The 26,024-nt window shown below is 54.0% G+C and overlaps 2 protein-coding genes across 10 annotated transcripts in view; one reads left to right on the forward strand and one right to left on the reverse strand.

The window, feature by feature from the left end:
- The first annotated feature begins 8,805 nt into the window (after nt 1-8,805).
- CHDH (choline dehydrogenase) lies at nt 8,806-23,930 on the forward strand. Its single transcript, XM_036878324.2, has 7 exons — nt 8,806-9,562; nt 10,106-10,257; nt 10,822-10,951; nt 11,884-12,018; nt 13,194-13,336; nt 13,756-13,858; nt 19,678-23,930. The coding sequence occupies exons 1-7, from the start codon at nt 8,860-8,862 to the stop codon at nt 20,094-20,096; spliced, it is 1,785 nt and encodes a 594-aa protein (XP_036734219.2). The 5' UTR covers nt 8,806-8,859; the 3' UTR covers nt 20,097-23,930.
- The window catches only part of CACNA1D (calcium voltage-gated channel subunit alpha1 D), a 258,217-nt gene continuing 256,043 nt past the window's right edge, over nt 23,851-26,024 (reverse strand). For all 9 annotated transcript variants that reach the window (XM_057486474.1, XM_036878319.2, XM_057486458.1 and 6 more), the window contains one exon: nt 23,851-25,694. In XM_057486474.1, the coding sequence (XP_057342457.1) occupies nt 25,401-25,694 (294 nt within the window). In that variant the 3' untranslated portion in view covers nt 23,851-25,400. The remainder of the gene's footprint in view (nt 25,695-26,024) is intronic.

Here is a 26,024-nt window from a genome sequence, read left to right on the forward strand (position 1 = left end):
TGACGCGGGGGGACCGGTCTTGAGACGCCGCGGTTTGGGGAAAGGTGACAACAGTCGGCTGGGTGCCGGCGAGTCACATAGCTCGGAGCCCTGCCGCCTGGGCCCCCTGCTTGCGAAGGACACGGTTGGGGTGACCAACTCAAGGTCGCCTACACGCAGGCAGTTAGCACCGCGCTGCGGATGAGCAGAGCGAGACCCACGGCTGGAGCCCGGGGGGCTACGGACTTAATCAGGCAGCTGTTTCTGCTGAGGGCCTACTCGGTGCCAGGCCTGCCCACCTGCCAGGCCGAGATTTGGGCCTGCATGTGGCCGGCGGCCTCATGGTCCACCGGGGGCGCCCGTGGGGGTTCCAGGTGCCGTTTGCAGAGGACCGGTGTGGGCACTGAGGGAGGAGAGGGGCTCAGGTGGGCCTGTTGCCTCCCCCGCTGCCTGGGCTGGGCCGCCCCGGGCCCCTTGCTCAACCACTCTGAGTTACCCGTGGTCCATGAGACTATTTCCAGCGCTCATAGTTGGCTTTCTCAGCAAACACCTGCAGGCCGCCAGAACTGGGGAGCAGAGGTGGCCGCCTCGTGGGGGGCTGGCTCATGGGCGCTCTTGGGCTGAGGGTGAGCGATGTTCAAGGGCACACGTGCCTGCCCCACCTGGAGGCGCCGGCTAACAGCCTCGTCTGCCAGCTGGGGATCGTGAGCTTCGTCCTGTGGTGTTGAGAAGCCAGGGCAGAGGCTTAGGTGGGGGGCAATCTAAAGTGTTAGAAAGGACCCCTGGGTGGCTGTGCCGGGCAGAGGGGGCCCGGGCGCCTCTGAGGCCAGCGGAAGGCAGCTGCTAAGCAAAGTGCACTCCCTCCGTGGACAGCTGAGTCCTGCGTGGGCCGCTCCCGGCTGTGCTCTGCAGGCGGGCCCTGTGTGGGGGCTTGGGACTACTGGGTGGGACGCGGATGCAGAGGCCAGGCCCAGAGGTAAGACTTGTGAGTGAGACCTGTCTAGTGGGATGAGCGGGGAGAGGATAGGGCCCCAGGGCAGGAGGGCTCCCTGGAGGAGAGGGCAGGGAGGGGCTGCACTAGGCAGGGGTGAGGGAGCCGCCTGGGGGCAAGTGAAGCACAGAGGCCAGGGATGGCCTGGCCTGAGGTGGGCCCCTGGCTTAGGGCCCAGGCAACCAGGAGTGGCTTCGGCCACAGCAGATAAGAAGGCACTGGAGGAAGTGGCCTCATGCATTCATTCAAGCATTTAACGAGTGCCAACTAAACCCCGGGCATGATGAAAGGTCCTTGTTGCTTGAGCACACAGCCTCCAGGTGGCCTGCTGGAAGGGACCCCGCTGTGGCTTTAACAACTAGAAGCAGGGCCTCTGTGGCCTCTGGCCGCTCACTGTCCTGTCAGAGCCTCAGTGTCCTTTTCCGTAAAACGGAGCTGATGGGACTGAAGTGGCATGGCTCGGTGACGTTCCTGGGGTCTGTGAGGGAGGCGACCTTTGGAGATGCTCCGCCCCTTCCTCCAGGCAAGAATTCTGCCCTGTCTGGGATTTTGAAAGGGCCACCGCTCAGTGTGCCATCATGCCCGGGGTTTAGTTGGCACTCGTTAAATGCTTGAATGAATGCATGAGCACATCCCTTCCTCTGAGGCTGGCACCCGCGCCTGCCCACCCACGGTGGCCAGTTTGGGCTTCCCCCTGTCTCCTCAGGTGGCGTGCAGGGCCTGGAAGGCCGCTCTGTCCAGCACCCATGGCCCCTGACCCCAGGTCCCGGCTCTGTGCCTCCCTTGGGGCTGAGATGTGCTTCATCAGCCACCGGCCAGCTGCTGCCTTGGGTGAGGCGGTAGCATCTTGGAGCCTCGGTTTCCCCACCCATGACATGCTGCTGGCCTGGTGGGGCTGCCGGGAGACTGAGGAGATAGGAAGGAAGCTGAAGGATTGGCAGGTGTTGTGTAAATTTGGGGGCCAGGGAGGCGGGTCAATGAAAGGCAGTATCTCTGTGACCCGAGTAGGGAAATTCCCTGGGACCCAAGTGCAGGGACACCCTCAGGTTTCCTCACTCCTATCAGACCTTTGTTCTCCGTCTGAGAGAACAAGGCCATCCGCTGTGTTGACTTGTGCCAGGCCTGGCCTCCACCCACCAAGGTGGAATTTTCCACTTGGTGCCTTTTGCAGATATCCAGGCCCTGGCCGGTCAACAGTGGGCTCATTGTCTTGTGCAGAGCAAGCCGGTTCTGGCTGCCTCCCCAGGCCTCAGTGCCCGTCCCAGCTTGGGGACCGCTGTGAGCACCCCTGCCCCCTGACTTTTTGGACCCGGCCCTGCTCCAGCTGGAGGAGCTCTGCAGAGTCAACAGTAATGCCCACCTGAACCCCGGACCTGAAGCCACAGTGTGCCCTTTGTTCCCAGCAGGGCCACGGGGCTGCTGACGTTTTCTCTGCTCCAGTGAGGCTGCGGAGGCTCAGGGAAGCACACAGGCGGGGGACAGTGCTGGCTCCCTGAGACCGCTACCCACCCGTTCCCAGGATGAATCCCCGAGAAGGCACCCCCTCTGCCCCCCCTGTGCTTGCACTGATTTCCATGCATGTTGTCACTGGGCCTCGGAGTCCTGAACCCCAGGAGTCAGGCAGTGCTGTTGCCTCGGGGACTCCCGTGCGCACAGGGTCAGCCCTCAGGGCTGTGGGCGCCTTGCTGGGACTCGGGGTGGGGAGCACCGTGTTGGGCACCCGGAGCAGGGCTGGTCGCCTGTTTCTGATCACTCATACTTTATCTGTTAGTAATACTGTTGGTCGCAGCTATAGCACCATTCTCCACGTTTTCTGCAGGAGGAAACCAGGCCATCCTGGGAAATCGATAAAATCGCCACATGCTTTTGGATTTGAGCTTTTAATTCTCTGCAGAGCGTTTGGCTCTTGTTTCTCTTTGCCCTCCTAACAAACCTATGAAATGGGTGTGACTCTGTTCCCATTTTACAGCTGAGAAAACAGGCAGAAGGGACTGGAGATTAAAAAGCACGTGGTCTCTGCCCTGCTGCCCACCTGCAGTCAGTGCTGTGACTACAGAAAGTGCTGGAGACAGGCCGCCCATGGAGGGAAGGGTGGCTTTGTCCTGGGGTCCCGGGCCGGCTGCCTATGCAGATGGGTCTGTGTCTCCAGGGGACTCACGCCCAGTCCAGACAGTGCTTCGCAAACTGTGGTGAAGCACCAGTCATTTGTTTGGTGACCTGCCTCAAATGCTGCCTGAGAACGACCTCCAGGGGCCCCCCTCCCCAGCAGCAGGGGCACGGAGGCCGCAGCACACTTGCTGCAGTTCTCTCTGGGGACTGTCGTTGCCGCCCTGGCCTCGGGCACACGGACAGCTGTGAAGACCATGTGACCCCTGGGGCGGTGCTCACCTTGGGCCCCGGGGCCCTGGCGCTCCTGAGTGGCTGGGCTCTGGGCTCTGCGTCGGTGGAGACGAGGCCACGCCGTCACTGCTTACACGGGTTCCCGGGGTCCTTGTGTGGAGGGCCCCTTGCTTTCCTGTGCCGTCCCCGTTGGTGACAGCTCATTTCTGACGGTGTGCCGGCATCAGCGCCCCGGCCAGGCCTCCCTGCTTGTTTGCCCTCGTGCGCAGAGTGTAACACCTCTGACCCCAGATGCAATGGGGTATTTCTTCCCTGTGTATAACAGTAACAGGATTATACACAGCAGTGATAGTAGTAGAGCCTCATTTGCGTAACCCAGACCCGATTCTGATGCGTGTAAATATGTGGGAGGGGGTCTTCCCATACATACTTACACCGAGCAATTCTCAGACACCAGCCGGGTGTCTGAGAACACAACTCAGTTCTGATACTCTCTGCCCGGAGACAGCACCGGATTCCCCAGGTTCAGGGCTCCATCCTACAGGACCGCCCTCCACCCCCAACTCCCCACGCTGGTGGCAATGCCCAGGTGCCTCTGACCTGCCGGCCACAGACTGGAGGTTCCCACGACCTCCCATTTAGGTTCGATTAATTTGCTAGAGCAGCTCCCAGACCTCAGGGAAACACGTTTACCAGTTTAATAAAGGATACAAGTTAACATCCTGAAGAGATGCATGCGGCAAGTTCCCAAAGGAGCTTCTATTGTCGTGGAGCCCGGGGCGTGGCTCGTGGCCCGTGGAGGGGTTTTGATTCCCCACGTGAAGCTCCCTTCCACAGAGCAGCAGGGTCCCAGTGCACAGAGCGCAGTGAGCTCCCCAGGGGGGGTTGTGAGGGCTCCACTGCACAGTCATGACCGACTGAGTCATTGGCCACTGGCTGATTCAGCCTCCAGCCCCTGCCCTATGGGTGGGGGCCCAGAAGTCTCACATTAACATGACCAGACACCCGTTTTCACCTTTAAGACTACAGTGTTTTCAGAAACTGGATAAAGACCAAATATACCTGAGAAATATATGTGTAGTCATATGAATGACCAAATATCTGTTTCTTATGACTCATTATATCTCAGTGACCTAACTTGTGATCTATTCTAGAGAATGTTCCATGTGTGCTTCAGAAGAATGTATATTCTACTGTTCGGGATTTAACCTTCTATGTGTATTTGTTAATTCTGTTTTCTAATGTGTCATTCAAACCCACTGTTTTCTTAATTGGTTTTCTATCTGATGATTTATCCATTGCTATCAGTGGGGTATTAAAGTCCCCTACTATTACTGTATTGCTGTCAATCTCTCCCTTTATGTTCATGAATATTTGCTTTGTATATTCAGGTGCCCCCTCTGTTGGTGCAAAGATATTTACAATTGTTGTATCTTCTTGCTGGATTGTGTCCTTAATCATTATATAATGTCCTTCTTTGTCTCGTGTTACAGTCTTTGTTTTGAAGTTTCTTTGTCTCATGTAAGTATTGCTGCTTCAACTTTTGTCTCTTTTTCATTCCTGTTTGCATGGAGTATCTTCTTCATCCCTTCATTGTCAGTCTATATGTGTCTTTTAGGTTTGAGGTGAGTGTCTTGTAGGCAGCAAATAGATGGCTGTTGTTTTTTTCTTTTTTTTATTCGTTCAGTCACCCTATGTTGTTTGATTGGAGTATTTAGTCCATTTACAGTTAAAGTACTTATTGATAGGTACATACTTACTGCCATTTTGTTGAGCGTTTTATAATTCTTTTTCTTGTTCACTTCTGGTCTTTTCTTCCTCTCTTGCTCTCCCCTCAGGCATTACGACTTTCTTTAGTGTGATGTTTGCATTCTCTTCTCTTGGTGTTTTGTGTCGCCATTATAGGTTTCCAGCCTGTGGTTACCATGAGGCTCTTACATGAAAGCCTACACACACGGCAATCTATGATAAATTGACGGGCACTTAAATTCTAATGCATTCTAGGAACACTACATATTTTTACTCCCCCTCCTCCATGTTTTATATATACGGTGCCTTCTTTTGCCCCTTGTTATTTAGTGAGTCCCTTAACTGAATTTTAGTTGTAACCAATTATACTCCATTTGTCTTTTGACCTTCATACCAGCTTTTAAGTGATCACTCTAGCACCTCTGGTATGTTTGCTTTTAGCCGTGGAAGTTTTGCTTTCCTATTTTTCTTGCTTCTGGTTAGGGTCTTTTCTTTTCCTCTTAAATAAGACTCTTCAACATGTTTGTAAGGCTGGTTTAGTGATGGTGAACTCATAATTGTAACTTATGTTTATCTGTGACCTCCCTCCCATTCTGAGTGATAACCTTGCTGGGTAGAGTGGTCTCTGTCGGAGGTCCTTCTCTTTCAGCACTTTGACTGTATCATGCCACTCCTTTCTGGCCTGTACAGTTTCTGCTGAAAAATCAGCTGTTAGCTTTATGGGGTTTCCTTTGGGGGTAATGTGTTGCTTTTCTCCTGCTGCTTTTAAGATTCTCTGTCTTTGATCTTTGACACTTCAATTATGGTACATGTTGGTGTTTATTTTGTTTGGGGCTCTCTGGGCTTCAAAGACCTGGATGTCTGTTGACTTCAAGATTAGAATAGTTTCAGCTATTATTTCTTCTAATAAGGTTTCGATGCCTTTCTCTTCTCCTTCTGGAATGTCTATAATGTGAATATTTGGACATTTGCTATTGTCCTAGAGCTCCCTTAACCTCTCCTCATTTTTAAAAATTCTTCTGAAGTGCCTCCCATCGCCCTGCCTTCCAAATCACCGATCTGTTTGGTCTGCATGCTGTTGATTCCCTCTAGTGCATGTTTTCATTTCACTTACTGTATTCTTCCTCTCTGATGGGCTCTGTTTTGTGTTTTCTTTCTCTTCAGAGAGGTTGTCAGTGAGCTTGTCCACTCTCTTCTCATCCTGTGAGCATGCTTATAATCATTAATTTGAACTCTGTCAGGTAAATTGCTTAACTCTGTTTCCTTTAGTTCTTTTTCTGAAGTTTTATGATGTTCTTTCGTTTCAAGCACATTCCTCTACCTGCTCATTTTGTTTGACTTTCTGTACTTGATTCTGTGAATTTTTCAAACGGGCCACCTCTCTCTCCATCCTGAAGGGCTGGCCTTGTGTAGGGAAGGTCCCCTGGGTGGACTGCATGTACCTGGTCATTCTGGCTGGTTGGCTGGAGGACTTGTGAGCATGAGCCATTGGTGTCCTTGTGTCAGGGGTATCAGGACCTGACTGCAGGGGACACAGACAGAGGGGCCCAGTTGGAAGGGTTCCTGAGTGTATACTGGTGGGGTACACGCTAGTGGAGAGGCAGTGGGCCGAGGCACAGTCTCCAGTAAAGCCCCCCCTCTGAAGCTACCTGTTCCATACCCACAGTGTAGAGCAGCTCAGGTGTGTTCCCCAGGAGTGTGTAGTGACTAGCTCTGCACCCCTGGTGCAGGCTCAGGCCCAGGCCCAAACTCCAGGGAAGCTGTTTCCCCTCCACCCCCTGGCTACTGGCTCAAAGCCTGAGTCCGTGGTGCAGCCGCGGCTCAGGTGCACAGCAGTGACCGGCTGCAGGGAAGCCATGCCCTGCATGGGTCATCACTGGGTCAGCACCCATGGTCCAGTGGTGGCCAGGGTGTGCTTTCTGGGGCTGGTGGCAACTGGGTCTGTGCCTTCAGGCCCGGTACACTGTCCGCCTAGGGCAGGCGGGTGTGGCCGGGGCTCCGGGCCTCCCAGACCAAGTCAGAGTTGGTGGGTGCGCATGTCAGCGTCAGCGTGGGGAGGGGGTGCAGACCGTGGTGCCTGCCAGACCTCCAGTCTGGAGAGAGGTCCAGGCTTTCCCCCACCAAAGGCGGGCGCTTTTACATTCGTTGAGAGTTTTATTACGGCCCAGAATAAGGTCTATCTTGGTAATGTGCACTTAAGAGATGACGTGCATTCTGCTGTCGTTTGGGTGTTCAGTTAGCAGCCCCCCGCCCCCTCCAGATTGCAGCACCCAGAGCGGCAGGAAGGAAAACCTCCCCCAGCGCCTGCTCTCCAGGAATCCTAGACACACATTCCCAAACCCCATTTCCTTTGCTTCCCTTTTCTTATCAGAGAAGGAGCCAGGAAATCCCTGCCCTGCCCACCCTGAGGCTTAGGACATGGCTATCACTGTGGGGCTGCAGAGATGGCTGCATAATGACCCCCTGAAAGACCTCCTGCCTCACAGATGAGGTGGGGTGAATGCCTGCTCATCACCGCACACTGATGAGGGGACAGAAAGTACCATGTCTACTGTAGGGGCCCCTGGAGTCGGCCCAGGGCCTGTCGTGTTGGAGCTCGGTGCCCGCTGGGTGAATGACAGCATCACCGGCAGAGGCAGCTGCTCGTGAGCAGTCATGGTCACGTGGTCTGACATCTGGCTAATGTGAAATTCACGGTGGCCAGAGCAGCGTAAGTTCCGGAGGGTGGGACAGAATGACAAGTGAGGTACGGGCGCAGGTCCGAGCCGGGTGGACGGGGTGCTCTGTGACCCGGGCTGAGGCAGGGAGCCAGAGAGCCCTTGACGGGGGACGGGACTGGGCGGGAAGCCCCACAGAGGGGTGGTCCCTGAGGTGGGGGGGCAGGACGAGCTCGGGCCCCCTGCACAGCTGCTCGGAGGCCTGAGGGGCCAGGCCGGGGGCGTGGCAGGTGCCCAGTGACCCGGAGTGTTCGCCTGGACGTCCGGGGCACACGGCTCCGTTGTCTGAGGGGCTCGGAAAAGCAAAGGCTCGTGTTTGTTTTCAGAAGTTACAAAATTGGTTCATTTTGAAATATCTCCTAAATCTTGGTAATATTTTTTGTCTAGAAGTCTACATTGTCTGATACTAATGTAGTCATTCTCTTTGTTGTTTAGTGTTTATGTTGTGTATCTTTTTCCCATTTTCTTATTACCTATGTTTATATCTAAAGTGGGATTGTTGTTTTTTTTGTAGACAGCATATATTTAAGTCTTGTTTTTTAATCGTATCTGACAATCTCTGTATTTTAACTGGGGTGTTCAGACTATTTTTTTTTAGTGGTTCTGGGGCTTACAATATATCTAATTTATCATAACATCCCTTCAAATAATATTATAGCAAATAATATTATTATAGAGGGCTATTATAAACCCTCCAATATATTTTACTGCTTTAGACAGTTATATTCTAAAGAGATCAAGAGTAAGGAGGAAAAGGGTGTTGTATTTACCCCCCGAGATGCCCCAGAGAAGCCTTTCTGGGCCCCCACGTCTGGGGAGGAGCCTCTGCCCCCAGCCCTGTGCTGGCTGCTCCCGTGCGGGTCCGGTGGTCCTGCTGCCACTTGCACCTCTGCTCCTTCCTCCCCATGTCCCAGGCAGGGACCTGCCAGCCAGGCCCCGGTGGGCACTCCATGAGCCCCGGCGTGGCCGCCCAGCCTGGGCCGGTTCTGTGTGTGCGTGCTGAGTGCAGAAGCCTTCTTCTCGTCCTAGGAGAGCAAGTCATCCCCTCCCCCCCGTGGACATCCGAGGACCGGGGCCCGCAGCATGTGGTGTGCCTTGCGAGGCTGGTGGCGAGGGCGCCCGGGCCCGTGGACAGTCCCGGGGCAGCAGCGGCCCCCAGGCATCCGTGCCCTGGGCAGCACGGGCTCCGGGACTCGGGACCAGTACAGCCACGTGGTGGTGGGCGCGGGTTCCGCGGGCTGTGTGCTGGCCGGGCGGCTCACGGAGGACCCCGACAGGCGTGTGCTGCTGCTGGAGGCAGGGCCCAAGGACCTGTACGCGGGCAGCAAGCGGCTCCTGTGGAAGATCCACATGCCTGCGGCGCTGGTGGCCAACCTGTGTGATGACCGGTACAACTGGTGCTACCACACGGAGCCGCAGGCTGGCCTGGACGGCCGCGTGCTCTACTGGCCGCGGGGCCGGGTCTGGGGAGGCTCCTCATCCCTCAATGCCATGGTGTACGTGCGCGGGCACGCCGAGGACTACAACCGCTGGCACCGGGAGGGCGCGGCAGGCTGGGACTACGAGCACTGCCTGCCCTACTTCCGCAAGGCCCAGAGCCACGAGCTAGGCGCCAACAAGTACCGCGGAGGCGAAGGCCCACTGCATGTGTCCCGGGGCAAGACCCGCCACCCGCTGCACCGGGCCTTCCTGGCGGCGGCACAGCAGGCCGGCTACCCCCTCACGGAGGACATGAACGGCTTCCAGCAAGAAGGCTTCGGCTGGATGGACATGACCATCCACAAAGGTGGCGTAAGGCCCCGTTCCCCGCCCCGGGCTCCTCCTTTTTTAGAAAACTCTCTCCCAGCCACATCCCTCCTGCCCCGTCACGGTCAGGAAGGTGGCTGCGCCGGGGCGGTTGGGCACAGCGCACCTTGTACAGCCGCAGAGCACCACCAGAGCCAGTGGGAAAGGGCCTGGAGGTGGTGACACTGGGCGCGCTCTGGGCCTCTGCCCCTGGGGGTGTGGGTAATGGAGAGCCTACTCTCTGACCGTCCAGAGGGGGACGGCTGGGCACACGGAGGCCCAGAGCAGGGCCCTGCTCCCGGAGGACAGAGGCCCCCACCTGCGTCGCAGGGTTCCGGCCCCTGGCCTCTGCGGCATCCTGCTGAGGGTGCGGGGTGCTTCCCACCTGCATCTGGGGATGCTGGGGTGTGTTGGGGGGTTTCAGTTAGGCAGGGTCTGTGGTCTCAGCCTGACTTGGAGGAGGAGTTTGCACAGCAGGGGAAGGACGGATCCCCCTTTCTGGAGCCCCTCCAGCTTCCCATGCCAGTGCCTTGTTCTCCCACAGGCCAGCGCTGGAGCGCGGCCTGTGCGTATCTGCACCCGGCGCTGAGCCGCCCCAACCTCACGGCCAAGGCCCGGGCCTTCGTGAGCAGGGTGCTGTTTGAAGGCCCCCGTGCGGTGGGCGTGGAGTACACCTGGAACGGCCAGAGCCACCGGGTGAGTGACCTCGGGCCCCAGCAGCCACGTGGCGGGAATGGGGGCAGGGACCCTGGAGTCATGCCCAGCGGGCAGGAGTCAGGCTCCTGGCCCTTCCGCACTGGACGAGCGGCAGCTGGCAGCGGTGGCCTCAAAGACTGTCCCCAGGACTCTGCATGAGGCCCGCCCCTACGAGGAGCCTGCGGCCTGTGCCTGCCCTCCTGCCACAGGGCAGACTCTCTGCCCCTTCCCCACCTTGTCAGGCGTGGGCGGCTTCACACAAAGACCCGGACAACCGGCCATGTGGTCCCTCGTCTTTCCCGCAGCGTCAGGACTGCCTGCACCCCGTGGGGATCCGGCCCTCAGCCCGCTTCATGTGAACTGCTGCTTTCCCACCGTCCTTCAAGCTCTGTTGCCCTGTGTGTGCGGCCACTGCTGTCGGCCACTGCAGGGTGCATGGAGTGTGGGCCACGCTGCCGGTTCCTGCCCACTGCTGGGTGCAGCACCCCCGGCCGCGCTCTCAGGGTTCCATCTGGCTTTCCGGGGAGGGAGGTGTGACCTGTGTGCCCCTCTGCCCCCTCCCAGGCTTATGCCAGCGCAGAGGTGATCCTGAGTGGGGGTGCCATCAACTCCCCACAGCTGCTCATGCTCTCGGGCATCGGCAACGCAGACGACCTCGCGGGCCTGGGCATCCCGGTGGTGTGCCACCTCCCCGGTGAGCCCCCTTCTCCACGGCCCCCGTGGGTGTCCCTGCTGCCCCAGACAGTGTGCTGTGCTGTTGGCACAGGCTGGGGAGGGGATGGGAGTCAGTCCCTTGGAACGGCCCCATTCTCCCCATGAGCCCCTTGCCACACTGCCTCCTTGCCCCGCGCCCCCAAGTCTTCGTGGCGCTTCTCTCTCTTCTCCAGCCATGCTGTCCTGCTGGGGGGCCTGGCCCCTCTGGCGGGGAGCATCCCCCCGCACAGCCAGCGGGGCCGGGCTCCGCAGGTCACCAGGGCAGCTCTGTGGCCAGAGGGGTCCAGGCCCTTGTGCTTTCATCCTCAGGACTCATGGCTGCCTTGGTGTTAAAGATGTCAGCTCAGAGCTCCAGAGCCTTCTTCCGGTGCAAAAACAATTCTCCCAGGCCTAAAGTTTATAACTGTCTTAGAAGTCCTTCAGGGCCTGGCCCCCGGGCTGCCTCTCATAGCCCAAGCTCCTAGGGCCTTTCCAGGCCTTCTGCACTGAGGACTCCTCACGAGAGCTTTGCAGACGTGCTGAGCCATGGCATCCCCTTGAACTGGCTGAGCTGGTGGAGGGTCTGCACGGCACTATACAGCCTGTCTCCCTCCTTACCCAGGCCAGGGGAGAGGTGGGGCTGCCAGTCTACCTGGCCGTGGGCAGTCAGCAAAGCTCAGCGGGCGGGGCCTGTTGCTGTCGTGCAGCCTTTCCCCATGGGGGCGCCACTTAGCAGGTGCTGCCCCAGGAGCGAGTGACCAGGGGAGGCGGTTCTGGACTCAGCCACGAGTGTGGGAACGGTGCCTTAGGGCCTGGCGGTGAGCAGGAGCCGGCCCAGCAGACCTGGGCACGGGGAGACGTTGCCCAAGCCCGGGTGTGGAGGCCAGCGGGCCTCGCAGTGGCCATGCCCTCAGGCCCACCCTCCTGTCTCAGGAGTCGGCCAGAACCTACAGGACCACCTGGAGGTCTACGTTCAGCAGGCGTGCACCCAGCCCATCACCCTGCACTCAGCCCAGAAGCCCTGGCGGAAGGTGCGGATTGGGCTGGAGTGGCTCTGGGGGTACACAGGTGGGTGTGCATGTCTGTGACCTTGGCAGAGAGGGTCTGGGAGCGCGCAGCCTCCTTTTCAGGGCGCTAAGCAAGGGTGCCTACCTCAGGTCGCTTGTGCGAAGCTGCCTCTGCTCTTTGAGCCTCAGCTTTCCCATCTGCAAAATGGGGACCCCCAGCTCCTGCTGGAGGCCCAGGATGAGGTTCCTCGGTGCTCTGCCTCCCAGACAGCAGGGCTGGCCTGGGCTGGACGCAGCTGGGGTCCGAGCAGCCGGGAGGGAGGCACAGAGGGACCCATGCTGGGCTGCAGAGTCTGCGTCTACTTCCCAGCATTTCCCGTTTGTCTGCTGGCTGAGGTCAGAGACCATCCAGGCCCGGAAATGGTGCTTTGGGGTCCTGCTCACTCAGCATGTGTTTCTTGCACATGCCCTCTGCACTGTGTGCTGTGCTCAGTGGTGGGAGGGCCAGTAAGGCGAGTCCCCTCGGGGCTTCACACGCCAGTGGGTCAGTGGGAAGAAACCAAGGGAACACGCTCACTTTAAGTACAGCTGAGGAAGATCGGGACGTTCATTAAAGTAGAGGACATGGGCAGGGGCTGGGAGCTAGGGACAGTATGTGCAAAGGTCCTGGGGCCAGGTGCTGGCAAGTCTGAAGGAATGTGCTGGGCCGGGGCACTGCAGCACACCGGGGAGGCTGGCTGTGGGTGAGGGTGGGCTGCAGGGCCACAGGGTGGCCGGGGCACCAGGAAGGAGGCCACTGGAGCTGCCTCTTAGGAGTGATCAGGACGTGGACCGAGGTGGGGGTGTGAGTGGTAATGCCCGGTGGGTGGATTTGGAGCTGAGGTGGATGAGACTTCCTGATGGTGGCAGTGGGGAAGGAGGAGGAAGCAGAGGCAGCTGGAGTCTGGGACTTCAGCCTTTCGTGGAAGGACAGGCAGGAGGGTGGGGGCTGGGCCCAGTAGGAAGCCCGGGGACATGTGGCCTCAGGGCCCGTCAGCGGGGGTGGAGTCTGGGCAGAGGGCAGAGCTGAAGACCTGGCATGTAGCCGATGCTGAGAGGCATGGCACTGGATGAGCCCACCTGCGGACAAGAACTGGGGCGTGGACTTCAGTCCAGACACCAGGAGGAACTGCCAGGAAAGAGACCAGCCGGCACCAACCCGGAGGGCCTTTCTGCCTCATCCTCTCCACCCCGCAGGGGATGGGGCCACAGCCCATCTGGAAACAGGTGGGTTCATCCGGAGCCAGCCTGGCGTCCCCCACCCGGACATCCAGTTCCATTTCCTGCCGTCCCAGGTGATCGACCACGGGCGGGTGCCCACCCAGCAGGAGGCGTACCAGGTGAGCAGCCAGTCACCTTCTTGTCAGACGGCATTCTCCCCGCTGCACAGGGCCTTCAGGTGGGGAGCCAGAAGCCAGGGCCCAGCCCTCAGCTGTTCCGGGGACCTGAGTGGGGCGGGTTCAGGGGCTGGCATCTCCCCGGGCAGAGCCAGGCGTGCAGGGCAGCAGCGTGCGGGAGCCTGTCAAGGTGAGACTGCACCCAGCTCGCATGTGCTCGAGGCCCTGGAGCTGCCAGGAGGTGGCAGGGATGGACCGGGTGGCTTTTGGTCAGCTGTGGAAGTGGCGTTGGGGCAGCGGTAAGATGCAGACAGACTGAAATGTATCTGCTCCAAGCTGGCTTTGGACATAGATCCCCAAGCCTCAGGAAACCCAGGGTCTCTCCAAGCTACTGACTGAAGGTCACCTCTGGGTTCCTCTAGGTGCATGTGGGGACCATGCGGGGCACGAGTGTGGGCTGGCTCAAACTCAGAAGTGCCAACCCCCGGGACCACCCTGTGATCCAGCCCAACTACTTGTCAACAGGTAACCCAGCAGCCACCTGTGTCTCCCCCATGTGGGGGCTTGCTGGGCCATTCAGAATGCCTTTGTGGGGTTCCTATTATCCCCAGATCTTAGGATACAAGTCACCCTCTGTCCTTCCTCTACCCTGTCACTCTAGGCTGTAGATGTGCATGTGTTGGTAGCGCTCTGGGTCACTGAAGTCACTCTGGCTGTCATTTTACCTAGAAGAGACATGCAGCGTTCGGAACAGTCTAGTAGAAGGTACAAGGATCACTGACTGTGTACATACGGCTCACATGCAGGGCACTTTCACTGCCCTAGCCCTGAGCATCCTCTGAAAGTGGGTCACGTTATGGGCCTCCCTGGCATGCCACCGCGAGCGCTGCCCAGCGGGCGCGCTCTGCTCAGCAGTGGCTCGTGGGTGCTCGTGGCCACACCATGCCAGAAGTAGGGCATAAATTCTCGTCCTCTCTTACCAATGAAATGCAGACCCCCGATTTCTTTTTTATATTGTGGTACAGAGTAAAACACACAGATCTCAGTGTGCAGCGTGATGCGTTTTGACGTGTGCGTGTGCACTCACGTAACCATCACCCAGGTCGGGACACCAGACATTCCGAGTGTCCTCCTCCAGCCCTTTCACCACCCTTCTCCCCTGTGGTGACCTCTAATCTGTTCTCTGTATTTATGAGTGTGCTTCAGTTTTGTTCATTTGTTCTTTTAGAATCCACATACAAGTTAAATCATTCAGTATTTGTCTTCCTCTGACTGATTTATTTCACCGAGCATAACCACCTCCAGGTCCATCCATGTTGTCGCAAATGGCAGGATTCCCTTTTTATGGCTGAGTAATACTGCATTGTACCTACACCGTATCTTTATCCAGTCATCTGTTGATAGACACTTGGGCTGCTTCCCTATCTCGACTATTGGAAATAATGCTGTGATAAACATAGGGTGCACATGTCTTTTTGCTCATTGTGGTTTTGATTTGCATTTCCCTGATGATTAGTGATGTGAGCATCTTTTCATGTGTCTGTTGGTCATCTGTATTTCTTCTTTGGAGAAATGTCTCCTCAGGTCCTCTGCCTATTATTTAATTGGTTTATTTGGTGTTTTTTTTTTTTTTGGTGTTGAGGCATATGAGCTCTTTATATATTTTGGATGTTAACCCTTTACCAGACAAATCAGTTATGAATATATTCTCCCATACTGTAGATTACCTTTTTGTTCTGCTAATTGTGTCCTTTGCTGTACAGAAGCTTTTTAGTTTGGTGAGTCCCACTTGTTCACTTTTTAGTTTATTTCTCTTGCCTGACAGATGTGTCCAGAAAAAAATTGCTGATGCTTATGTTTGAGAGATTTTTGCCTATTTTTCCTCTAAGAGCTTTATGGTTTCATGTCTTACATTTAGGCCTTTGATCCATTTCAAGTTTACTTTTGTGTATGGGGTTAGACAATAATCCAGTTTCATTCTCTTGCATGTATCCAGTTTTCTTAACACCAGTTATTGAAGAAGCTGTCTTTTCCCCATTCAGGGCTCCTTTATCACATACTAATTAACCATATATGCATGGGCTAATATCTGGGCTCTCTATTCTGTTCCATTGATCTATGGGTCTGTTCTTGTGCCAGTACCATACTGTTTTTATATAGTTTATGTAGTTTATATATAAACTATAGTTTATATAGTTACTGTTTTTATGTAGCTTTGTAGCCAGGGAGAGTAAAACCTCCAGCTTTGTTCTTCTTTCTCAAGATTGCTCAGGCTATTTGGGGTTTCATGTGGTTCCATACAAATTTTCAGATTATTTGCTCTAGTTCAGTGAAAAATGCTAATTTTATTAGGGATTTCATTTTAATAGGGATTGCATTCAATCTGTAGATTGCTTTGGGAAATACAGCCATTCAACAGTATTCTTCCCATCCATGAGCATGGTGTATTTTTCCATTTATTTGTGTCTTTGATTTCTTTCATCAATGTTTTACAGTTTTCAGAGTATAGGTCTTTCACCTTCTTGGTTAGATTTATTCCTATGTATTGTATTCTTTTTGAGGCAATTGTAAATAAGATTGCTTTCTTTTTCTGATAAGAAAAATAAGATTAATTTCTTTTTCTGATAGTTCATCATTTGTGTATAGAAATGCAACATCTATTCATTGATTTTGTATCATGCAACTTTACAGAATTCATTTATTCTGAGTTTTTTTGTGGATTCTTTATGGTCTTCTATAGATAATATCGTGTCATTCTGCAAATAGTGACAATTTTACTTCTTCCTCACCAATCTTGGTGCCTTTTTTATTTCTTTTTGCCTAACGGCTGTGACTAGGACTTCTGGGACTTTGTTGAATAAAAGTGGTGAGTATGAGCGTCCTTGTCTTGGTCCTGACCTTGGAGGAAAAGCTTTCGGCTTTTTGTCATTGGCTGTGATGTTACCAGTAGGTTTGCTACATATGGCCTTTATAATCTTGAGGTCTGTTCCCTCTCTGCCCACATTATTGAGAGTTTTTATCATGGTTTGACAATGAACTTTCTCAAATGCTTTTTCAGCATCTGTTGAGGTGATAAATGGTTTTTATCCTTCCTTTTGTTAAAGTGGTGTATCACATTGAATGATTTCTAGATATTGAACCATCTTGAATCTCCGGAATAAATCCCACCTGATTGTGCTGAATAATCCTTTTAATGTATTTTTGAATTCAGTTTGATAATATTTTGCTGTGGATTTTTGCATCTATGCTTCATCAGAGATATTGGCCGATAATTTCCTTTTTTTGTAATGTCTTTGTCTTTGGTGTGGTGCTGACCTCATAGAATGAACTCGGAAGCTTTCCTTCTTCTCCCATTTTTTGAAAGAGTTGAAGGATAGTTATTAACTCTTCCTTGAACGTTTGGTAGAATTCTCCTGTGAAGCCATCTGGTCTTCAACTTTCTTTAGGAGTTTTTTTAAATTATTGCATCAATTTTGTGACTGGTAATTTGTTCACATTTTTTATTTCTTCCTCCTTCAGTCTTGGGATGTTTCCAGGAAGTTATCCATTTCTTCTAAGTCGTCAGCATGTAATTTTTCATAGTAATCACTTATAATTGTTTGTATTTCTGTGGTGTCAAGTGTAACTTCTCCTCTTTCATTTCTGGGTCTTTTTCCCCCATGAATCTAGCTTAAGGTTTATCTTTTTGCAAAGAATCGGCTCTTAGAGTCATTGCTCTTTTGTATTTTTTAAACCTTTCTTTTATTTCTGCTCTAATCTTTATATTTCCTTCCTTCTCCTGTCTTTGGGTTTTGTTTGTTGTTCTTCTACTCCAGGTTGTCAGGTTAGATTGAGATGTTTCTTGCTTCCTGACGTAGGCCTGTAACTATAAACTTTCCATTCAGCACTGACTTTTCTGCATCTGAAAGCTTTTGAACCACTCTATTTCTATTTTCATTATTCTCCAAATGTTTTTTTACTCCATCCACGATTTCCTCCTTGGCTCAGTAGTGGTTTAGTAGCATGTGTGTAGCCTCTATGTGTTTGTGGGTTTTTTCCCAGTAACTGATTTCCAGTTTCATACTGTTGTGGTTGGAAAAGATGCTTGGTACGATTTTATTCTTCCTAAATTTATTCAGACTTGTTTTATGGCTGATGTGATCTATCCTGAAGAATGTTCTGTGTGCACTTGAAAAGAATGTTATGTATATATTAGGTTCCTTGGGCCTAAAGTGTCATTCAAAGATACTGTTTCCTTATTGATTTTCTGTCTGAATGATCTATCCATTGTTGTAGGGGGGTTATTAAGGTCCCCTGCTTTTACTGTATCACTGCCACTCTCTGCCTTCATGTCTGTTAACATTTGCTCTCTAATTTGGATGATCCTGCTGGGGGCATAGATACTTACCACTGGTACATCTTCTTGCCAGGTTGAGCCCTTAATCGTCATATGATGTCCCTTTTTGTCTCTTTTTACAGTCTTCATTTTAAAGTCTATTTTGTCTCATGTAAGTACTGTGACTCCAGCTTTACCTTCACTTCCATGTGCTTGGAGTATCTTTTCCAGTTCCCTTCACTTTCAGTCTGTGTGTCTTTAGGTCTGAAGTGAGTCTCTTGCAGGCAGCAAGTAGGTCTTCTTTTATCCACTCAGGAACCTTATGTCTTTGATTGGAGCATTTAAATGTAAATGGGCCAAAGCAGTTATCGATAGTGTGTACTCACAGCCGTCTTGATAGATGTTCTCTGGTTGTTTTCGTCTTTGGTCCTTCTCTCGCTCTCTTCCCTTGTGTGTGTGACTTTCTTTATATGGTTGGATTTCTCCTCCTTTGTTTTTTGTGTATCTGCTATCAGTTTTTGCTCTGTGGTTACCATGTGGCTTATATATGACGTCTTACTTACATAGCAGTCTGTGGTAAGTTGATGGCCACTTAAGCTGGAATGCATTCTAACGGCACTATATTTTCAGCTCCCCTGCTCCACATTTTATGTATATGATGCCTTCTTTTAAACCTTTCTATTTAGTGATTCCCTCACCTGATTTTTAGAAATAGCTGATTTTACTCCTTTTGTCTTCTAAGTGATTGGTCTACTGCCTTTGCTGTCTTCTCATTATGGCCTTTTCTCTCCTTCTTAGAAGACTCTGCAGCATTTCCTATAAGGCGTAGTGGTGGAGGACTCCTGCAACATGTTTATCTGTGATTTCCCGTTTTGGATGATAACCTTGCTGGGATAATATTTTAGTGGGGAGGTCCTTCTCCTTCAGCACTTTAAATATATCATGTCACCCCTTTCTGGCCTGTACAGTTTCTGCTGAAAAATCAGCTGTTAACCTTACGGGGTTCCCTTTGGAGGTAATGTGTTGCTTTTCTCTTGCTGCCTTTAAGATGCTCTGTCTTTGATCTTTGACATTTTCATTATGATGTGTCTTGGGGTGGACAGACCCCCTTGGGTTTATCTTGTTTGGGGCCCTCCGCACTCCCTGGACTTGGATGTCTGTTAACTTCCTCAGATTAGGGAAGTTCTCAGCTATAATTCCTTCTACTAAGGTTTCTATTCCTTTCTCTTCTCCTTCTGGGACGTGTATAATGTGAATATTTGGACATCTGATATTGTCCTAGAGCTCCCTTAGTCTCTTCTCGTTTTTTAACATTCTTTTCTCTCCCCGCTGTTCGGCTTGAGCGCTTCCCGCCGCCCTGCCTTCCGAGTCACCGACCTGTTCCACGTGCTGTTGATTCCCTCTAGTGCATGTTTTCATTTCACTTACTGTATTCTTCCTCTCTGATGGGCCCTGTTTTATGTTTTCTGTCTCTTCAGAGAGGTTGTCAGTGAGCTCGCCCACTCTCCTCTCACCTGGTGAGCATGTTTATGATCATTAATTGGAACTCTGTCAGGTAAATTGCTTAACTCGGTTTCACTTCATTCTTTTTCTGAAGTGTTGTCATGCTCTTTGGTCTGGGGCACATTCCTGAGCCTCCTCCTTCTGACTTTGTGTGTCTGTTTCTATAGGTCAGGCACAAAGGCTTCCTCTCCCAGCCTTGAAGTCGTGGCTTTGTGTGGGGATGTGTCCTCGGTAGACCGCACGTGCCTGATGGTCTCAGCTGGATGCCGGATGGGCACAGACCGGGGTGTCCTGATGCCAGGGCAGACCCCTCAGTTAAGAGCCAGGCTCAGACTGGATCTATCTAGGATGTTATTCTCTGCACGGTTGCAGTCTAATTACCTTGGGTAGGTGACCAGCAACCTGGTGGCTCCATGACCCTGCACGGTCCTCCCTCGGGCGCTTATGGGCCTGTGCATGCCAGCCATCCTCCAGGAAGGTCGGCGTGGTAAGAGGAGTCACCTCCCCCGTTTCCTCTCCTCAACAGGAAACGACATCGAGGACTTCCGTCGGTGTGTGAGGCTGACCAGAGAAATCTTTGCGCAGAAAGCCCTGGCACCGTTCCGGGGTAAAGAGCTGCAGCCAGGAAGTCACATCTGGTCAGACAAGGAGATAGACGCCTTTGTGCGGGCAAAAGCGGACAGCGCCTACCACCCGTCGTGCACCTGCAAGATGGGCCAGCCCTCCGACCCCGCTGCCGTGGTGGACCCGCAGACCAGGGTGCTCGGGGTGGAAAATCTCAGGGTCGTGGATGCCTCCATCATGCCCAGCGTGGTCAGTGGGAACCTCAATGCCCCCACCATCATGATGGCAGAGAAAGCAGCCGACATCATCAAGGGGCAGCCTGCACTCTGGGACAAGGACGTCCCTGTGCACAAGCCCAGGACCCTGGCCACCCAGCGTTGAGGCCGTCGCTGCCCGAGAAGCCCTGTGATGAGACAAAAGGGCCGGCACCACTGTTGCCCCCAAACGCTCGTTCCCGAGACCGTCTAGTCTAGCCTGTGAAGAGTCAATCATCCTTGAAATGAGACCAGGACTGTCATGTCAGCAAATCAGGTTCCACTTACCAGCATTCTCCCTGTGGGCCCTTGGGAAGGCCAGCATCTGGAGCGGACGCCAGGCCAGCATAGGAGGACGGCTACCTCCTGCTACACCCTTCTCCCGTGTTCTGTCGCCCTCTCCAACCCAGCTCCTGGTCAGACTTGAGAGAAGTGCTTCTTTCCCAGGCCTCCCTCAAAGAACAGGGTGCTGTGCCCAGAGGCTGGGTGCCCTCGGGCTGAGCCGTCTCAGTCAGGGGGCGTCCGGCACCCCTGCTCAGAGGGGAAGGCTGCCTGGGGGAAGAGACCCAGGGTCCTCCTTCCTCACCTCACTCCCAGAGACAGACGGGCCCGCTCAGCGGGGCCCCACCTCCCTAGCGCTCTAGTTCTTAACGAATGTGATCGGCCCAGCAAGAGGACTTCCAGACCGTGTTCAGGGAGAGAAGAGTGGAGGTCTCCCCACAGCCCCGGGTTCCATGATTTCGCATTCTAGAGGCGCAGAGCACATCTCACAGAGCCGACGGCCGCTGCATGCCAGAGCGGCCGGGCCGAGGACGCTCTCCCCTCAGCCCGGGGAGGCGACTGGGACTGGGCCAGGCTGGCTAATTCTTATTCTCTAGACATCCACGGGAACAGACCACGACGGAACCGAGACACACAAGGCGGCCAAGTAAAACCGCACCCTGCTCCCGGAAAAATGCAACCGAGTGAAAGAAAATCAAATGGGCCAAAAAAAGTAGCATTTAAAACAGCCGTTTGACCCTTAAACTTGTTACAATGCAATAATGAGGTCCACTAACTTTTGAACTGAGATGCCTTAGACAGACTATTCTGATGACGTAATGATTTCTGTGAAGATACCCAAAACCAATGTGGATGGCAGGGGAGAAAAATGGGGCATCCCAGGCTTCCCCCGGGAGGCCCGGCAGCCACACTTGTTTCTGAGAAAGACCTTCCAGAAAGGTGGAGAGAAGAAAACCATCTCTCTCATCTCTCCTCCCTTACAAACCTTAAGCGGCCCTTGTTTAGTCTTACCTGTATCTTGCTTTATTCTCTGTTCCGAAGGAAGGTCAAGAAAGAAAATTCTCAGTCTATCAAGAGATTTCGTCCGAGAGGTTCCCCACCAGCACCGCTGGGTCTCGGAGCCGCCCTCAGGGGACGGACGGCAGTGCCAGCCCACGGCTCTCAGGGCCCGGAGGTAGCAAGTCCGGTGTCCTGGGGTCATGTCTGTGGCTGAGGCTGGCCTTTACCCCAAAGTGTCCAGATTCCAACGTGTACGTGGGAGAGATGGGACGCAGGGCCGCCTTCTGGCCAGGCCTCTTATTTATTAGCATCGCTGTAGGGCTTTCAGTCCCCCTTTTGGCTGTGTGGAGGCACAGTTTGGGTAGGTTTCTGCTCTGGCCCCTGTGCGACACCTCGTGGGCAGTGCCCCGCCTACCTGCCGCACTCTGTGCCTTGGAAATGCTTAGCCCCTGCTTTGGGCTGTCTGCTTCGCTCTCCGCCTCCACAGCAGCAGTTACTCTTTGAGTTTTCCAAATCGAGGGGCATCTGTACCAAGGCAATGAACCTTTTGATTTTTGATCTATTTGTTTTAAGCTCTATTGTCACCAATAAAATCTTAAGAGTTAAAAACAAAAAAAAAGATATTTCTCCCTTATTGGGCTTACCGCAGGTGAGAATGGACATTCCCGGGCTGGCCTGCTCAGATGCGGGCGTGGTGGGCAACCCGGCCACTCGGGTCTGCTGACGTCACGCTGCATTCTCAGCCTCTGGGACGCTGGCTGATTGGCCGCTTGCCTGTGTTGTAAGGTGAGCAAAATGTCGTGTGCCGAGAGGAGCCCATCCGGCCCCTCTGCCCCGCTTGCTTCCTGGGCCTCGTTCCGTGCGATCACACAATTTGGCCGTGCACAGAAATCCATTGCAAAGGAGAAGACCGTGAGTGGCAGACACCCAGGAGCCACCGAACCGCAGCTCCATGCCAGGGCCCAGACCCAGGACAGAAGACTCTGATTCGGAGCGGCTCCTCCCTCGAGCCCTGATGGGCGAGGGGCCACTGGCTGGGCAGAGTAACATGGCAGCCCAGGTCGTAACAACGGTCTCTCTGTGGGTTCCCCTGCCGTGAGGCGGCCCCTGGCCTTGGGAAGGGGAGAGGCATGCCCACTGAACCGGAGGGGACAGCCGCAGTCAGGCTTGCCAGGGACCAGACCAACGGTCAGGTGAGCTCCTGAGCAAAAAGCCTGCGATGCCTGAAAAATGGGAGAATGACGTTTCCAACACTGGTGGAAAAGCCTAACAGCTGTGTGTGTGCCTGGTGAGCAGGCTCTGAGGAGGGTGCCCCCTCGGAGGTGCCAACCGTGGGCACCTTGACGCACAGCATTCCAGCCTCCAGCGCAGGCTGTGGGAGTCACCATACATGCAGATAGATTATTCTCTCCAGCCAAACCCTGCTCCCTGTCCCACGGACCAATTACCTGATACCTGGATCCTTTTCTCTGAAACATCAGAAACCCCCATCCCTGTCCACTGGCCGTGCCGCGAGGCCCAGGTCATCTCCTGCCACCATGCCCACAGATGTTGTCTCTCACTGCTGCCCCTATGTCGGCAGCAAGGACCCAGGCCTGCTGTCCATTCTCACCTGCCATAAGCCCCAATAGGGGAGAAATGTCATTTTAGGAAAATTAAAAATTTTCAACAAATGAAAGCATAGCTGGGGTCAGATTTTAGATGAGGTGGGTAGACTAACACAGGGGTTGAAGCTCTGTGTGTGGCCCCACAACTCAAGTCACTAATGACTGCTTAGAACAGCCAACTGCCCAGCATAACAGTGAAACCTTGTAGGAAAGGAAATTGCCAAAGACCCTTCAGACAGTAAAAAGAATCAACATGAAATAAACCGCCCTGGTTTTTGTCACAGGCGTGCAGTCGGCCGTGAAGTGGCTCCTCAAGCAGGTGAAGCCCGCACATGCCCTGAGCCACTCCCCAGGCCCGCAGAGCCCAGCACCCCCAGCCTGGGCTGCCGGGAACACCCCCCCAGAGCAGGGCTAGGAAGCCCGCCGGGCCGGGCCGGCCGCGCAGAAAGCAGAGAGGCAGCTGTTAGCAGGTTCCCGCTCACCAGGAGTTAAGGCAGAGCTGCCATTTCCACTATGAAAAACACAAGATTGAAGAAGCCAAATGTACCATTGTTGGGGACACAACAAAATGACTTGTTTTTAGGGGGCAGGAGGGGAACAAAAAAGGAGAGACACTTAAAACTTCCCTAAAATGAAGGGAAAAAACCATGCTCTGCAATTTTCTTACAAAGGAAAATTTAATGTTAGATGGGCTGTTGAACCAGACGTAAAGCAGACAGAGGTATTAGAAACGGTGCGGCCTGTAAAAACACCAGTTTTTAAGTACTGACTGGAAAAGACAATCCCCTCTACCAGAATACGCAGCCCTGGGAGGGAGATTTTGGCCCGCTGAGGGTGAGCCTCCGTAAGGCCGGCGCCCAGCGGAGAGACACAGTCTGGGTGCGGGCGGGGTGCTGGCGACCGCGGGTAGCCCTTGGGGCGGAGCTGTGCTCCCTGTGGCGGCGCTGCCCTCGGGAGCTCTCCGGGCAAATAGCAGCTCCTGGCAGGGAGGGCTCCCAGGTATAACAAAGCTGTTACACAGTTGTATTCTGAAGAACATTTTGCATTTTAATAAAAAAACTTCTGTCAGGAAATAGTCATTTACAAACCTTGAAGTGTTTTTGCCTGGATCTGGAGTAAGAATGTCTTAAGAAGAGGTTTGTAAGGTCTTCATAACAAAATGGTATTTACAAAAACAAAAAAAGGAACAGGTTGTCTATGTAATATTTAAAATTTTGCTACCTGTCTCTGACTGCAGGGAATCCCTGCCAAGGTGACTTGACCAAGTCGGCATCGTCCTGGGGACAGACAGGGAAGCCTCGTTGGGCCTAATGGTCCGAGGCGGGTTTTCAGCAGGAAGGACAATCGAAGCGCGAGTGAGTCCAGTGGAAACTTGAGCCCTCGTCCAAGTGCATAGAAAAGCCCTCAAGGGAACACAGGGCACGGCACGGTTATGGAGGAAGGCAACAGCGTGGTCCACGCGCAGCCCGGCGTTCTGTGCCGAGGTGGTCGCTTTGCTCCCTCCAGCCCCTCACGGGGGGCCCCTTGTCTCTCAGGACAGACGGCATCTCCAGTCCCGGGGGCCAGGAGCGGGGGAACTGCCTTTACCTGGATGGTTCCTCCTGCGCCAGAGCCGCCCCCGAGGCCGCAGCCTGGAGCCCCCGGGGCAGAGCGGCCGGCCTGGCCACCTCTGGGGTGGCCCCGGGGGTGCAGGAGGCACGGGTCATGTCCCAGAGCCCCCTCACCCAAAGACGAGGCTGCGAAGAGATTTACAGTGACTCAAAGTATTTCAGAAAAATCTCTGTAGGGTCAAGGTCTCAACTTAAAAGTTTTACCCCCCAAAAGATTTTCACTGGATAAATGAGAGTTGGCTCTAAAAATACTAATAATTTCTAGATTTCAGTGGGGAAACTATGGTTATTAGGACCCGTGGATATTGCTGCAGTTCAAATACGGTACAATAATTACAAAATATAGACCATCTCTTTACAAATACAAATTATAGTATATTACAAGTCATGTACAATAAATCTATGAGTTTTAAACAAACTAGCGTATCTAAGTTGACCTGGTTGCGAGTTATTCCAGTTTGTGGCTGCCCTCAGCCTGACAGCCAGCCCCCCCAGGGGGGCACTCGCCTGTGCGCTGCCGTTGCTCACAGGTGCCCCGTGAGGCGTCCTCCCCTCGGGCGAGGCTGGGAGGGAGGCCCCGCCTCACACACCGTCTGGGGCAGCCAAGCAGGGTCTCGGCAGAGGGGCTACAAGTGGACAGGCCGGGCCCGGTGACCGTCTGCTGTGCCAGCCCGAGGCTGAGGTAATGCACAGGCCTGGCACCTGCCATCACCCATGACCTGCCCACACAGCCAGGGCCTGCCCCAGGTCCTCTCGGTCCTCTCCCAGAGGCCCAGACGGCCTGTTCCCATGGGGCTGGGGCCTCCCAGAGGCATGACGTCACTCAGACAAAAGTCTACCTGAAGGCCGACCCCACACTGGGGCCTACGCTCTCCTGACCACAGGCATTCCACCTGGTCGCTGGGCCGCAGCCAGTCTGCACATCCCCAGGGGCTACAGGCTGGTGACGCATATCATTTCACCTGCCAGGTCCTCCTCGTCTCTCCCGGAGTCCGGCTCTTCGTCACTGTAGCCTGGCCCCAAGTCCTGGAGCTCGTAGTCCTGCCCTTGGGAGCCAGGACCCACATCCCCATTGGCCCGGGACTGCGCGCTCCCACCGAGCAGGCTGCTGGCTGCGCTTTCCATCTCGTCGATGGTCAGGTCACAGGCATCAGCGATTTCGTGTTTTGTTGCCGACACGAATTTTGGGTCCCTTGCGTACCGTCCTAAGCCTTCGGATATCAGGACCTGCGGAGCAGAGGGCCCACGGCAGGAATGCACTGTGAGGCTTGGGAGGAAATGGCAGAGAGGCCCCCGGGCATGAGGTGCACCATGTGCAACCGGGACTCAGCCACGCCACTTGCCAGGCCTCATCCGTGACAACTACACAAACGTCACAAAGCTCAAAACTACACAGCCCAGCGAGGTGAAACCCACTGAGGAAAAATAGGAACGTGTAGTATTCACAGGAACAGTACATGCCCCCAGGTGCGGCCACGGTAGGCGCGTGGCTGTGGTGGCAGTGACCCCCTTGCCTTGGAGCAGTGGGCAGTGGTCACGCTGGAAGCAGAGCAGCCT

Source organism: Manis pentadactyla, chromosome 1 (assembly GCF_030020395.1).
Source record: "Manis pentadactyla isolate mManPen7 chromosome 1, mManPen7.hap1, whole genome shotgun sequence".
In the NCBI taxonomy this organism is placed as follows: domain Eukaryota; kingdom Metazoa; phylum Chordata; class Mammalia; order Pholidota; family Manidae; genus Manis; species Manis pentadactyla.

Coding starts and splice junctions, on each gene's coding strand:
- CHDH (XM_036878324.2), top strand. CDS start 8,860: ATGTGGTGTGCCTTGCGAGGCTGGTGGCGAGGGCGCCCGGGCCCGTGG. Junction 13,337..13,755: donor CCCAGCAGGAGGCGTACCAG/GTGAGCAGCCAG, acceptor GGGTTCCTCTAG/GTGCATGTGGGGACCATGCG. Junction 13,859..19,677: donor GCCCAACTACTTGTCAACAG/GTAACCCAGCAG, acceptor TCTCCTCAACAG/GAAACGACATCGAGGACTTC.